General features: G+C 39.7%; 1 protein-coding gene across 3 annotated transcripts in view; it reads left to right on the top strand.

Moving 5' to 3' along the window:
* The window catches only part of TULP4 (TUB like protein 4), a 143,086-nt gene that overhangs the window by 108,422 nt on the left and 18,426 nt on the right, over window positions 1-16,238 (top strand). For all 3 annotated transcript variants that reach the window (XR_008483188.1, XM_054279319.1, XM_054279318.1), the window contains exons 5-7: window positions 2,429-2,609; window positions 5,079-5,213; window positions 9,421-9,587. Coding sequence is in view for 2 of the 3 variants with exons in the window: in XM_054279319.1 (XP_054135294.1) it covers window positions 2,429-2,609; window positions 5,079-5,213; window positions 9,421-9,587 (483 nt within the window). In the remaining variant the exon portion in view is untranslated. The remainder of the gene's footprint in view (window positions 1-2,428; window positions 2,610-5,078; window positions 5,214-9,420; window positions 9,588-16,238) is intronic.

Genomic DNA, 16,238 nt, shown 5'->3' with positions numbered 1-16,238 from the left:
AAAGATTTTGTTCCTACCCAATTATAAAATGTTTCTGCAGGGTTTTAGGAGGCAGACTCTTGTCAGACTGCTATTTTCAGAAACAACAGAGGCTCAGCTCCCCTGTCTGGGTATTTGCAGTTCTAAAACTTCTTGCAGACCAGTTAGAAACTAATCCCTAGTAGACTGAGAGTGGTGTGAAAAGCTAGCAGTGACAACTGGTAAGATTTTGCCTTTGTAAAAGTTTGTTTTGTTGAGATCAGAGAGTTGCTGTGTTTTGAAAATGAATAGTGACAGTGGCTGTGCACTGATCATGCATGTGAAAACAGTGGAAATAGTGAACAGTGTGAAAGGAGATGTGGTGATACAAGTGGAAGAAGAATGGAATAATGGATCACAAGGGAGGATAGTGTGAGATGAACAAAGGTTGAATTCTTGCTTTTACACCTAAGAATAGTATTCTGAGGCTTGTAGCAAATTTAAGTTGCTGTTTTAACCCAGCAACTATTTAACACAAAAATATTTGTAATATGTAATGATTACAGTTAAGGCAGCCAGATACTGACTTTTAAATATTTTTGATAATGGGAAACAGCTCCATTGTTTTCCTTAAGATTTTAATGACTTTATGGGAGTTCTGTTAAATTGTCATTCGAGTTTATAACCTTCATTATGTTAATAATAAAAAGAACTCTAGTATTTTTCTTTTTGTTTTGGATTGTAGTTATTTGGGGGTTTTGGGTTTTGTTTGGTTGGTTGGGGTTTTTTTTTGTTTGGTGGCGGTTTTTTTTTTGTTTGGTTTGGTTGGGTCTTTCTTGGTTGTTTGGTTTTGTTTTTTGGGGTTTTTAAACTAAGGCTTAGGAAACCATGCTTCCTTTCTGAAACTTTCAAAAGTGCAATATTGACAATTGCTTCCTAGGAGACTGCTGTTGAATAAGTGGGATACAATACACACATTGCCTGCTGCAAGTCTGACACAGCCTCTCAGTAGGAAGGTAGAAAAGAAGGCCTCTTACGGCAGAGGTCACCAAGGGTTGATTGCAGGCTTTGAACAAGAAGTGTACATGGAGATCCTACGTGGGCTGATTCTTCAGCTTGGGAAAGAGATGACCAGGGAGTCACATAATAGAGGTCTGTAAAATTGTGACCAATGTTAAGAATGTAAGTAGGGAACAATTATTCTAGTTTCTTTCAGCACATAGAGCTAAAGGTTGCCAAATGAAATTATCAGTTATCAGAGAAGAGGGATTGTGGGGTTTTTTGTTGAAAGCTGCAGGAGCGTGCGGGGGAGATGCTTGCTCAGTGCATCCTATTCTTTCACTCTTCTCCAAACACTTGACCACTCTTACAGGTAAGATCCAAGGCTAGGTGAATTTCTGGCCTGGGCATTCAATTGTTAGAACCCTAAATATACTGGAAATAGGTGGTTGACTGAAGAGCAAGTGTAAGGTTTGACCTTCCTTTGAGCTTCATTTTTAATGCTGGCTAGTTTTCAAGTTGATGGGTGCTTTTAAACTTGCTTTAAAGTGTATTTGCCTCATACAGAATTATGTGATGGCAGCAACAGCCTTGGCTAATCCATTTATTGCTTTAGGATTTATTAGTCTTTTTTTCCCGATTTTTCTCTTAAAATTCATCAAATATTCAGGATCTTAACTTTCTTAAATCCTCAAGAAGAATTTATTTAAAAAGAAATTGGCTGGTTCCAGTCAGTCTGACTTCAGTCTGTGATTGGCTATGGAGTTGTTTAAGTGCAAGAAAAAACTTGGATTATCCATTTTGTGTTTGAAATGGTGGGTGGAAGCTCTTCTCATCTCTTACTGGATGTGCAGCATGTTGCCTTATTGCCTTCCCCTTGGCCTGTGTTAATCTACTTCCAGCTGCCTGATCATGCTGCTTTTGCCTTTTTTGTAAGGCATTCTTCCAATTTCTCTAACTCATCAGCTCAGTAACCTGTCCTCTATTCAGCTTTGTATTTCTCATGAACCATTTGAAATCTCTGCTAGGACTTCACTTTCGTCAGCTGTGTCTTTTCTTTTGATATTGTTATGACTGATGCACACCTTTTCTGCCACCAGGTTTAGGAGTTTTTGTAGTATCCAAGAATACTAAATAATCTGTGGTAGCCTTTCTGCCAGCTCACTTTAATTTTGGCAATGATCAAGTTCAAATTAAGTGTAATGTCTCACATTAAAGTGAATGAAATGCATCCACCATGAAACGTTACTTGCTCACAGATTTTACAAACTTACCTGTAGACTCTGCTGCTTTAACTTCATTCTTCACATTTGTCATTGATTGCAGGGTCCTTTACTGGCACTCTTTCACATCCATGACTGCTTTGCTTTCAGTTCATTTCCAGGGTAGCTGGTTAATGACAACATGTGTTTGAAGGAGAGCCCCTGTGGCTGACAATTGGTGGGACTGAGGGTTGTTGTGTCATTTTCAGGTTCTGTTTGGCACTGCTGATGGACAGGTGATTGTCATGGACTGCCACGGGCGCATGCTGGCCCACGTGCTCCTTCACGAGTCAGATGGCATCCTCAACATGTCCTGGAACTACCCCAGCTTCCTGGTGGAGGACAGCAGCGAGAGCGACACGGACTCCGACGACTACTCCCCACCACAGGGTAATTCATGGTCACGTCCTCTGCTTCAGCTTTGCACCTGCTCATGAAGGCAGCCCAAATGCCAGGGCGATGTCATGCCCTACAAAACCAGCAGGGTGGCCACAGTTTCAAGCTCTTGTGCAGCAGAGGGCTGGTATGGGAGAGTGGCTTTGTTCCCAGCTGTGCCACCAGCCTTGCTGCCTCATCTGCGCTGCCTCTGTTTGCACAAATAACATCACAAAGCTTGATAAGTTTTCAGTGAGGGTGAGTGAAAAACAGTAGACAGGGACATGTCAGGTTTCACTGATAAGCAGATATGAGGTATTGCAGTGGTTGGTGTGTGTGGAGGTACAGAGTGCAGCCACAGAAATTAATGCACTATTATATAGATTCATGTGAAAAGGCAGCAGTACTAGACATGGTGTAAAGTATTATATATTTAGTGTTATCTCTGTTTTGTAGGATTTCTGTAATGCTCATCGTTACAGTCCCATCCTTCATAGTCCTGACATCAAGAGTTCCATAAATACTGCAGAAGGCTCAAAAATGAAGATATTTCCTGCAATGACATGGGGTAGAAGCAGGGTGACTGGAGTTGGCTGGAGTTATTAATTCACATGCTTCAGAGCACATTGCCAGTTTGAGAGTCAGGAATAAATCCTTCCCTCTCCTTAAGTCTCAATGCAACTCATTTGGTGAAATATTTGGCTTTAAAGTCTTTAGAAAATCATCAGTAGCAAAGACTTCTGAGGCCTAGGTGTCCATGCACAGTCTGTCCCACCTTTCTCATTCAAGTAATGGTTATACTTTCCATTTATGTGATTGATCACTTTATTAGCTCTAGGTGAGCTGTTACTGTATTTCAGTGTATTAAGCCTGAACTGCATTAAGAACTGACTTTCTATAACAGTCAGTGACTGTACAGTGAAAATTTTAAATACATAACAATTATTCAAAAGTAATTCTGAATTTGGGTCTTGGATCTGAACCTCTGAATTGAGGACTTTTGCAGTTTTAACTCTAATTTGGATTCACACTAAAAAATCTATCTTTTCCACTATATGTGTCTATATAATAAGCTTATGTATTTAACAAATATTGAAAGAAGATAATCTGATCACCTGGAAAATGTTAGAATATTTTAAAACTGGATTTTGTTTTGGCTTTCGTGCCTTACTTCTGGTACTGGGTAAGATTTCTTACCTTAGAAGGAAAGAAACTAACTTCAACCTAGCAAACTCCTAAAGCAAGACAGACAACAGCAATAAATTGGATTTTTCCTGGGTTTTTGTTGTGTTTTTCAGAAATACTGAGGTTTCCATTTGGAGGATGGTGAAATTGCAGATGAGAGCTTAAATGATCCAAATGTGTGTGTGTTAGCTTTTTCTGAGTCAGTCAGGGGGTGGGTGGACTCGTTACAAGCCTATTTTAATGATTACCCAAACATGATGTGTTTTCTTTAGAGCAGATGTAGCATAAACCTCTCAAAGGTGACAAGCCTTTGACTCACACAGATGTGTAGGAAGGACTAGAAGTTTGTTGGGATTTTCTTATTAAATTATATACACATGGAGGTGCCAGTTACTAGACATCTTTCTCCAAAATTCTTTCTCATCAGATTTTTTACGAGTTCAGGAAACAATACTACTCTTAACTGGTTCTGACATTTTTGTTGACTGGAAAGATGTTGGCTGGGCTTTGACAGGCACTTAATCAGGGACCAGTGGCATCTCCTCTCAGAAACTGTAAACAGGAGTTAAACACCAAAAGCTGCAGGTGCCAATATTGGTCATGAAGTATTTGAGCAAAGGAATTTTAGTGAATTGCTGAAAAACAAGCCCAGAGGACTAGAGACTTTGCAGAAATGGTTTTTAAAGCCAAGTGTTCCATTTGGGCTCACCTCTCCTTTTGGGTGCATTGGATCCTGTTATGCAGAATGGCAGGTATCCTTTCATGCTGCTGCCTAGACATTTAGAATGCAGTAATTTGTGAAAGGTCAGTATGTTCTCTTTGAAATTCTTAAAATGTCTCTGTGTGACTTTAGGAGGAGTCCCTGGTACCTGCCCAAGCAAAAAGATCACTTTTAGAGCAGATCACTTTTAATGTTATTATATTGTTCATCATGCTGGTTTTCAACTGGGGTTCCAAGAAAGTCTTCTAAGGCACTGATTTTCCATTTCTTTGTCACTTTAAGGCATTGAGAATGAAGACTGAAAACCACCACTATGTAACATAATAGATATATGCATAAATCACTGTGGATATGGAGCAGTAAAAATTGACAAAGTAAAAGCACTGAGGTTTCCCAGAAACAGAGAAGCTTAACTAGCTACACCTGCTTTGCTTGTGCCCACAGATGTTGCAAAATAAGCAGGTAGAGAGGCTTGGAACAGCTCCTGATGGTGATAGGCTGAAGTACAGTGTGTTTCGATCTGGATGTGATTATTTTTGGTTGTTCACCTTCTGCTCACTCAGAGCCTTGTTTTGCAGATGGCCCAGCTGCCTATCCAGTGCCGGTGCAGAACACCAAGCCACTGCTGACTGTCAGCTTCACGTCAGGAGACATCAGTTTAATGAACAATTACGATGACTTGTCTCCCACTATCATCCGCTCAGGGTTGAAAGGTACCAATAAGAAGCTGTTTCTCCCTCTCCTATGCCCTGTTTTTCCTGTATTTTTGATGATGTGTGCATAGGATACATTTTTGTGCCTCTTGCTCCTTAACCCAGGAGCCCTGAGCGCTGTTATTGCCGTTTCCAGCAGTGACACCTGCTGGAGGAAGAGCAGTTCTTGGCTGATGGAGTTTCTGTGTTTGAAAAAATGCTTCACAATATTTTTGAGATCGTGTTTTCATGGCAGTTTTGTAGGGCAACTGATCTGTTCTGCAGTTTTCCAGCAGAATGCATTAATATGATTATGGTTCCTTGTGTGAATGTCTCTGCTACATAACACTTTCTTTGCATGTCTAATTCACAAAGTCTTCCATGTTTTTGGTTACCTGGTATAAATTTCAATGCTGCTTTGGTTCTCAAAAGTATTGAAAACTTGCTAGAATTATTAATTGTCAAGAGGCAAGTTGTTCTGAGAGAGAAAACATTCCTGTGATTAATTACTATACATTTTGTGAAGTGATGTGCACCAATGTTTGTACAATCAGTATTCCATGTAAAATCTTTAACTCACATTGAATTTTTTACTGTTCTTACCTGTTAAAAATGTCCTGTACTTTGCCAGGACTCTGTGTGCAATTTACTGTGCTTTCCCTGCAGAGACATTTTAATTCAATACAGCACATAGGCACATGCTTAAATATAGGTTCCACTGAAGCTTTTTCATCTCCACAGGTGAATTAGTTTTAAATTAGATGAAAAGAGAATTAGGCTGCTGGAGCAGACTCTTAGCTGTTCTGAAATAGTGGGATGGTTTTGGTGAAAAGTTGCCCTAACACTGTCCCCATAGTTTTTGGGTGATCTGTTATGTACACTAGTCCTGGGAGGTAAAAACATCACCTTTAAGGTTTCTGTTCCATTCCTTCTGTGCCAGCCCCAGAAAAATGGAGCATCATGAGACAACCCTACAATCCAGAAAACTTCATCAGCTGAAAGGAACCCAAAAGTGTGGAGAACTGGGGCCAACTTAAAAAAGCTGTTGTGATAATCACCAATGGATCTGCTCAGCATTCCTACAATATTAGAGTAATCAGGGTACTGAGCAGTCTTGAGTTGTCATCTAGTCTAGCTTTCAACTGGAAACAGTAGGAGAAACAGACCCCATCTTATTCTCTGTTTAGAGTTGCAGGGCTCTATCTTGCTGTGGATGTGTGTCCTGTTTCTCCTTCCCCACTGACTTTCACTAGCACAAAAAAGATCCCTTAAGTATATTGCCCTCCTGTAGCAAAATATTAATGTGCTAGATTGGGTAGGAATATTTTTATTAATTATAAGCTTGACTACATTTTTGTCATCTGTAGACAAAAAACATGCAGCATCTTACTGGATTGGGAATGTGTGTGAGACAGAGAAAGATGATTGGGATATTGTTGTTTTAAGCATTGTACAGTGGAAAGTATTTTATGTCTGGTTCTATGTAGATGTTCACACTTCCTGTAGCTTCATAATTTTTTTCAAGTGACTCTAAATTTTACTGGATTTTATCACAGGCAAGAATGTGCAAAACCACTGTAAGTCCTTGTTCATGTGTTTGTGTTTAAAATCTCAGAGTATTGCTCTGTGATCTCTGCAGCAGATATCCTTGCCTTTATTGGCTACTGTAGGCTACTCATTGCATTTTTAAAGTAGGCAACTATGAAATTATTTCAAGCAGTAGCAATATATTTTTAATATATAGAGAATATACATATTCTACTAGTTTTGCAGAGTTGTCATTTTACTGATAGTATTTCTGTTAAATTGAGAGAGGAAAAACCTTGATAATTTGATTACCCAAATAAAACTTCTTTTGATCCAGTTTGAACAGTCCTGGTAGTTTTGTGAGTCCTAGTGGAGGTCCTGAACTGTTCAAATGTATCCTTTATTTTTTTGAGGCTTTTTAACTCTGATTCTTAGTGCACTGCTTCCTGCAGAACTGCTGAGCTACATCTATTAATTATACTAGTTAGCCACAACCACTGCCTGCAGAGCTGTTGCACATTTACAGTGCTCTGTGTTCAAGGTTTGCTGATTTCCATGCCTGTGCTGGCTGGAAAGTAGGGGTGACTGACCCACTGATTCACTTGTAGACCATTACCCTAAATGAAACCTCCATTTGATTTTTAATCTCTGTGCTAGTGCTGAGAGCCTGTTCACCAGTTATTTTGTGTAAAGGTCCAGTAGTCATTGAAGATCCTCTTGGCACTGCAAGTCTGTCAGTAGAGCCACACTGCCCTGGAGGGATGCTGCAGTCCACACCCACCCCCTTTGCTGCCTTTGCAGCAGTCTAGTCTAGGACTTGAGAGAGAGAGAGAGAAAACTGCTGGACACTCATCTTCCTCTTGTCATGGGGATTGGCTGAAAGTTTTACCTGAAGACATGTATCCAAAAGAGACAGTTTTTTCATTATGGTAGTTCCATAGTTATCCAGTTACCAAAAGTGGAGTTGATCAGCTTGCCTTGTTTATTTCTAACCTGCCTATTTTTTCCTGTCTAAGAAACATTAATTAAATCCCATTGTAGGTTACTTAGAGGGCTGAAAACTAAGAGAAAACAAGAGGCACACAATGCCTAGCTGTGGAAAAATTACCTTGAGGAACATGCGGCTTCCCTCTGATATGTACAGAAGCATAATTCCCATGAGATATATCAGAAAGTTGAAATAATACAAAACCATTTTAAATTGCACATAAAAGTCCCTAAAAATGACAAGTTGACAACTTGAAACAATTTTGAGATCCTTCCTGCCAACTCTCATTTCTCTCTTGCTTCTTCATTTGAAGACAGCTTCTCGCCCACAAGTGTCTTCAAAAGGTTCTTGGCAGACTGAGCATCCCAGAGCACAAAGTTTTGTCTTTACCTTCACTTTGTCTCAGCACAAAATAGCTGCCTTTCACCTCTGGTTTAAGAGTAAAAAGATTTAAACACTAGCTTGGTATTCCTTCAACATGGAAATCTGCCTTTGAAACACAAGCAGGAATGCAAAATGCTTTTTTACGGTTACTCTAGAAGTGTGACAAAGAACTGGAGGATATAAGGGTTTGAAATAAGCATCCCCAAATTAAGCTGTGGGCGTCCCTCATCGTGAGGGGCCTGTATGAGAAGTAACTGATATGTATATTCATATCCATGTATATGAGAGTCTGAGCAGTCCCTGTGTGATTCCAGTAAAACCCTGCTACCCTGATTTTTACATGTCAGAATCACAGAATCATTAGGGTAGGAAGGGACCTCTGGGGATCAGCAAGTCCAACCCCCCTGCCAAGGTAGGTCCTCCAGAACAGGTTGCACAGGAACTTGTCTTGGTGGGGTTTGAATGTCTCCAGAGAGGGAGACTCCTCAGCCTCTCCCTCTGCTGCCCTCAGTGTAAAGAAGTTCTTCCTCATGAGGTTGAATTTCTTGTGATTTAGTTTATGGCCGTTGCTCCTTGTCCTGTCACTGGGCACCACTGAAAAGAGTCTGGCATCATCCTCTCTGCACAAAACTTAGAGATTATAATGAGGTCCACTGTCAGGCTGCTCTAGACCAAACCTGCCCAGCTCCCTTAGTCTCTCCTTGTAAGAGAGATTCTCCAGAGCTCTCATCATCTTTGTGTGATGGTGGCAAAAGAAAACATATGACATGGGGGCCATCTGTATTTATGGACACAATCCAAGTGCTTTTAGGTTCATGCTATACTGTTGTAACTCTAGTTTGAGTGGTGTTAAAAGTTACATTGACAGCCATGAGAACATGAGGCATTGCCAGATATTCTGCTTTTTTGCATTATAGGCCTTTCCAGACAAACACTCTTTGCTACTCTCTTAGTAAGATTATCCGTCTGCATATTAACTTGATTCCACTTATTTACCCCAAAGCTGTATGTAGGATCTTCCACATCAGTTTCATCTAGTAAATTCTTGTTCTTAGTGTTCAGGAGCAACTACTGATTACATTCTAGACTCACAATAGAGTGAAAAGAATGTTTTTTACACATTTTTTTTCAGTTTACAAAATGAAGAGTCATTCTCAAAAGTGCATCTGTGGCATATTTTCTACTATTTCAATGAAAGGATATGGGTTTTTAAGTACTTAAGGAACTTCTGAGAGGATGTTTTATCTGTTCAAGTCACTTTGCAGCATCTGGAAGTTCTGTTGCTGTTGTTTCTAGTCACTGGTGGCTCAGACATGTTTGTGGTTTCAGATGTGGTGGTGCAGTGGTGCACACAAGGAGACCTGCTGGCAGTGGCAGGCATGGAGAAGCAGAATCAGCTGCTTGACCTCAGCAATGGCTCCCTGCTGAAAAGCGCCCTGGTCAAGTTCTACAACGTGCGTGGGGAACACATCTACACCCTGGAGACACCTGTGCAGGTAGGAGGCATTTTTAAAGTCTGTTCTCCATGCTTTGCTGACATGCTTTTCCCACTTTAGCTCATTGCTGTAGACCTGCAATGTGGAAAAGGTTGCAAAATGTCCAGTATCCATCCTAAAACACAATATAGATATAAATGAGCTATAAACAATGGTTGTTTGCATTAAGGGAGACATGCAAGACTGCACCTGATTCTAAGGTCCACTGTGCTAGGTATTGTGGAAATACAAAAGGAGAAGGTCTGTTTCACAAACTCACTGGGCCATGAACAGACACACAGAAAAAGAAAATTCCATTGTTTTATGGATAAGTGACTGAGGAGAAAAAAAACTGTATTACCTGCTTAATGTTGTAGCAGAGCCAAGAGCTGGACAAAAATATTCAGTATCATAACTACAGGATTATTCTGTTATTGTCATTTTCTAATGTACAGTCATTTGGTGTGATGCAGTGACCTCAGTCATGTAACTTGCCAAGTAAATGCCAGCACATGGTCTGAGCTGCTCAGGAGCACAACATGCTTCATAGGTGTTTGCTGGTACTTCAGAGCCCAGCTGAATTCTGTGTCATTTTCTGCAGAATAGGGATGACTCCATTCTGACTTCTGCTGCTAGTAATGAAACTTTATGATAGCTTTGAAATCTGAAAGTGAAGGAAAATGCTGTAGATATATTAATTATATTTAATGATGATACTATATATTATCATTTTTTTCCAGTACCCTGACCTGGAATGGATGCAAAAGGGTGACATAGTAAACCATCTGCCAAGCCTTTGTGTTTGCTTATATTTAGCATTAACCTGTGCTTATTAACCTTAGCACTCTAATTTAGATAGAATTCTTTAGTTGTGTAAAGTGTAGAATAATGGTCTCTAAAGCCAACCTAAATATGTACAGTGATGTCTAATGCTGATTTAGGTACCTAAAGGACTCACCCATAAACACAGCTGTATTGTCTCCAACGTAGCCCTTGCAGCAAAGTAGCACAGCCCTTTCCTCTCTGGGTCAGTTCTGAAGAAAACATATTTATATCAGTGTTGCTTTTTCCCAGCCCAGGTGAAAGCAAACCTTGTTCTGTTACTTCAGTACCAGAACTCAGTATGTGCAGATCAGCTGTTGAACCCTCTGGTGCCAGGCTGTGAAATCACTCTGTGGTTTGAGCATCAGAACACACCAGGTCAGGGTGTGACCTATGTGTGTGCAGGCTTTTCCCTCACCCTTTGTTCCTGCTGATTTCAAATTCTCCTTAGTTTAAATACTTTCATCTCCTCTAGTTCTCAATGTATAGCTTCAACTTCTTTTCATGTTCTCAGCTCTTTCCTTTCTCCTCCACCCAACCAGCTGGGAGAGAGTACATATTGTGCCTGATTTGGGGGCTAATTATTCTGCCATTATGTGAGTGCTTACAGGGCAGCTGAGAGGTCAGACAGAACAGGTGCATGCCACGTTTGTACTGCAGTATTTCCAATAGTGGAAGCAGTAATATAAGCCTTTCTGCTCTTTCCAGCTGCTATTTTTGTTGGGAATAGAAATATTTTAATGTAATGGAGTTTTCTTCCCCCATTGTCAACTGCAGACTAAAAGCCAACAACTTCAGAAGTTGTAAGCCAGGTTGTTAAGTGAAGGATGAGGACACTCAGGGAGAGGCAACCACCAATTAATAGCAGAATCAAGGAGTCTCATTTCCTTTGGAAATTAGGATAAAAGTAACATTCAAACTGATATATTTATGTTTATTAAAAAGCTGTGCGCATAAACCTACCTAAAATTAGAGCCACCCCTCTTCTCTTATTAGTCAGCGTTTAGTCTCTTTATTTGGTGCATCTAAATTCATATTTACTCAGCTGCAGGAGGAAGTGAGTGATCTTTCAGAAGAACACCTGTGTCTGCTCTCATGGATTTTATTCTCCTGTGTATTTGAGTGCTGGTCTAGCAGTATTACCAGCTAAATGACAGGTATGCTGGAACATTGTTAAGTATTTGGTTTACTGACAAAACCAGATAAAAACCAGTGTTGCAAAAAAATTACTGGTAACTTCTGCTGTGCCTGTGCTCCAAAGATGTATGTGCAAAGATGAGAGTGAGTCAGTGGTCCTAGTAATTTGTCTCATGACAAATTCATCAGAATAAATTAATTAGTTTTCTGTACCATGGCAGTCAGCCTTGTAATGGGATTTTATAAGATTCATCACGGGTTACTGAACTAAAAAAAAAAAAAAAAGAAGAAAATAAAAGAATTTCCTCATTTTGAACTCTTCTGCTAAGACTTTCTTGTGAAGAAGCAAATGAAATGTATGACTGGAAAAGCACATTGATTATAAATGACTGTTGTTCTGAATACAAAAGCCAGGAAAAATAAAACAACCATCAATATAAAAAATAATGGATTACAGTTACAAAACTGATTTTCAGTGTGGTTCTCTGTCCCAATTCTTTGACATAGCACATGTCTGAAAATTGTATCAGTAAAATATACTGAACTGTTTTGTTTCTGCTGTTTGTCTGTCCTGTCTTTGGTAGGATAGTCAGGAAACAGATTTTATTGTTTATAACAAAACTCAGTCTAAGACTGACAGGATTTATATGCAGCTTGGCTAGAGTGTTGCTGAACATAAAGTCACTGCAAACCCCAGTGGTAGAATAGATTTGGGAACTGCAGGTAACTCATTTCAATGATGACTGTTGTCATGGATCCCTTCAAGATGTTCCATATGCTGCCTTCTGCTCCAGCTTTAGTGTGGTTTTGGCATCCTCTGTCTCATTTGATTAACTCTCTTAAGCTTTTACCTTCAGTGTAGGAATTTATAGTTCATAAACCTAGTTTGCTGACTATAAAGCTGTAGATAGGGAAATCACACTTGTTTAGAAGTATTGGAATAAAAGCAGTAGCTTTGCTTGAAAAACAGCATCCATAAACAGAGTGGTAGAGTTGGCATAGTGCAGCATTCGCTCCTGTTCCTGGCTCTGGGGCTTCAGCCTGGCATCCTGCAAGGATGTGTTTGCAGAATAGAATGGAAAGAGCTGAAAAAGCATTGGTAAAGACTGGTCAAATACTGAACTGAATTCTATGCAAAGAGCATATTTTAAGGGCTGGTGATCAGCTGATGGCTATTCAAAAACATATTATCAGTTTCTGTAAAATTTACCTCTTACTATGCCCATCCTTGTATGCACTACAAAAAATATGCCCAGGTTTTTCATGGTCCTGCTTTTTCAGTATTTAAAAATGAGATTGCAACAGCAGGCTGCCCTGCTGGTCATAATGTTTTTATTGGAAGGATGTTAATTTCTTACATTGTTTGGTAAGTCCTCACAACCTTTCCCTGGCATCAAGCAGGGATGAGAAGAATCAACTCCTTTAAGACCGTTTTATAGTCCTGCTAAAATTGTTTACCAAATGCTGCAACCCAGTTCTGTCACTTTAGAAGATCTCCTCTAATATGCAGACAGGTCTTTATTATATCAACTAACTTTACCTGCTGTCACTTCTGATTGGAAACAGATGCTTCATATCTTCCTATATCCTGAACTTTGAACAGGAGTCTCCTACAGGATCTCTTCAACATTATATAACTGCCAACTTTAACAAACTTGTGATTTTTTCTTTGTAATGGTTCAGTCTTGTGGCTTATATTTGGTCCCTTCTTCAGCTTTTATGACTTTTTAATATGCCCCAGAGAGGACCAGGGGAGCAAGAGCACAGATTTAGAAGCTACAATGCAGATCTCCTCCATACACCTTTAATTCTACAGTAAATTTACATGACTTTAAGGTTTTATATCTCTGTGTAGCTGGTGCGAGTACAGATTACATCTTGAGTGCAGTGAAGGAGGATGAGAGGGAGCTAAGCTTCACATGTGGTATAGACAACAAAATTAAATGTAAAACACCCATGTTTCTCTGTGTCATATTTTTAAACCGAATTCAAAGTGGTGTACCAAAGACTAAATTTTTATGGAAGAAGTCTTTGAGAAGAAAACCAGCTTGCTATAGACCTGCTGCTGTCAGCATTTCACAGACTGCTTCTCTGCTGGAAATGTCCCAGCATCTAAATGAATAGATTGAAGATTATATGATCCTGCAGAAACCTGGTAGTTCTGTAAAGGCTAGAGAAGGAAGGTGCAATTTTAGGTTTAATTCAGATCAAAAGGTTCTGAAAAAAGAGGCTGCTTTTTATGTAATTCAGCTGAGCAGACCTTGCTTACTTTTCTTCATTTATTTCACACAGAGTTTTCAGGTTTGTTGCATCTGAATTAATGTTGCCTTTCATTTATATTGCCTAAAATCAATTTTATTTAGTTGTTATGGGATGACAACAAAGCTTCAAGAAGGGTTTATTTTTCTACAGGGAAAAAAGCAACAGTTTAGAACTTACTGGTGAAACATGCTTTAGTATATCAATAAGGACCTTGGTGTTCTTTATATAGGCACAGGATCATCTCTGCTGCACAGATGGATTTTGATCAGCACTGGAAATTGAAGACACTTTTCTAAGCAACTCTTTCTGCTAAAATGGAATCTTGTTGTATTGATTTCTTAAAAGATACTGTAGAAGTAGAGAGGGTATAAGAAACAGCTGCAAATCAAAAAAGAGTTTATGACATCAAAAATCATATCAGGCCACAGCAGTGGCTGATTTCTCATCATTTGTCACCATCAATTCTTAGCAGTTAATATTTTTCCCACTGTAAATATGAGGAGCAGAAGAATGAAGGAGTGGCTTTCCCACACCGTCCATGATTGCTGTGGCAGCACAGAGGTGTGCACACACATCTCACAAGAGCCAGGTGGGCGCTGCAGCCATTGCCCCTTTCAGCTTGTCTCTGAGAGGGAAGAGTGTGCATCTCCACATCAGCAGCCTGCAGTGAGAGCAAGCAGGCAACCTGCTTACACATGCCATTCACTGGATACTGTTTTGCAGTTGTGTTCTTCCTCCTGAGAGAAGTCCTGCTAGTTCCTGGGCTTTCTGCCCTGGAATACTATTTTTATTTCATTACCAGTGGGAGTCCCAGTGCCAACAAACAAGGGATTAGTTCAAGCAGCAGGCAGACCCCATGGCTCAGGATTTCTGAGCTCAAGGCAGGCAGCAAGAATCAGCTAGAACAGTGTTTTCATTGACTGAACTGCATACAAGTGATGGAATGTATGTATATTATGTTCTCTCCTGTAATAGAGACACTGGAGTGACTCATAAGAAGCAACCAAGGGCTTTGAGTGGGAATATCCATTCCTGCATGCTCTTCTAAGGGGAATCAACATCCCAGCTGGGGGCACAGATTTGAGTAACTGCAGCTCACTTTCAAGCCCACTTGGAAAGAAATGGAAAAAGAGCTCCTTGTTAGTCACTTGTTGAGATGTGTTTTCAGTCAGTATTTCTCCTGATAAAGCATTTTTTTTCTTGTGCTTCAGCCAATAGTTTCTAATATTTAATTGTCATAGAGCTACATGTTGGTATTTAAACCCCAGAATTAATTCAGGTATTTACAGTTTATGCTGAGATTTTTCACAACCTGATGATATTTTTATATGCAAAGTGAGATTAGAAATTTTCATGTTATATTTGTAGCTGCATTTCTTCGTTCCTAGCAGAAAAAAAAAACACAGCTGTGCAAACATGGAAAATAAAATTCTTCTGTCCTTGATTCTGCTTGTTCATTTTTTAACAGGTGGCTACAACAACTTTTGGATACAACAACTTTTGTCCTTCCTTGTTTTGCTAAAACAGTACAAAGAAGTGGAAGCTTTATGAGGAACAATACTTTTATGTTGGATGTTTGAGGTCAATTGCTTTTTCTCAGTAGAGTTTGAAAAGAAAGCTGTGGCCAGCTCATAACTGACTTGCCGCAGTAATTGATTCATATCTCTTGTCCAGCAAAGGAAAGACTAGGAAGGATAGTTATTGAAAAATATTATTGGAGCAGTACTTTAAAGGTCAGGTCAGATCTGGCATTTGGGGGATCTTTTATTTCTCCAAGCCTGTAATGACAGGCTAATTTTCCTTGAAGCTCATCTGAAGTCTTAGCCCTTCACTGTGAATTAAATGTTGCTGAACACTGGGCTGGAGGAGCACCAAGGGTCTGACCATTTCAGAGAAAGGAAGGCAAGGTATGTCTTCCTTTGGTGGTGTGGTGCAAGTGCTCTTTGTTGAGGTTGAAAATATTACAACATAATGAGGTATGTGGGAGACTAATAGTACAAATGGAACAGTAGAAATGTCATGATTTACAAACAGTACAGCACATGTAGGTATTGTGTGTGTTTGTTTAATCATCCACCCACTCACATATTGTTTGCATTTGTATACATTCATAAACAGAACATAGGAGCACCATACATTGAGAAGTTTAGAAGGTGACTGAATTATGGTTGCCAGTAGGGAAACAGTGGTGAAGTTTTCAACTTCTGACTTTCTTCTCCTCAGAGCTCCCCAGTGCTATGTTGCCAGAGGTCCTACCCTGCACTTCAAAGCTTCTGAAAAACCTTTTCCTTGAGCCAGTGTTTTAGATTGCAAAAGTCCCTGCACTGCTACTATCTGCACCCCTGGTGCTCTCTGTGTGCAGCAGTAACCTGAGGAAAGAGGTGGTTTTATTTGACTCTGTTTGGATGAAGAATGTCCTACCAGGGTGTGATATATTGGGTTATAATAGCT

The sequence above is a fragment of the Melozone crissalis genome, unplaced genomic scaffold (assembly GCF_028551555.1).
Source record: "Melozone crissalis strain CALT ecotype California unplaced genomic scaffold, PUWL_Pcris_2 ptg000027l_1, whole genome shotgun sequence".
In the NCBI taxonomy this organism is placed as follows: domain Eukaryota; kingdom Metazoa; phylum Chordata; class Aves; order Passeriformes; family Passerellidae; genus Melozone; species Melozone crissalis.
This window is presented reverse-complemented; position numbering and strand designations above follow the sequence as displayed.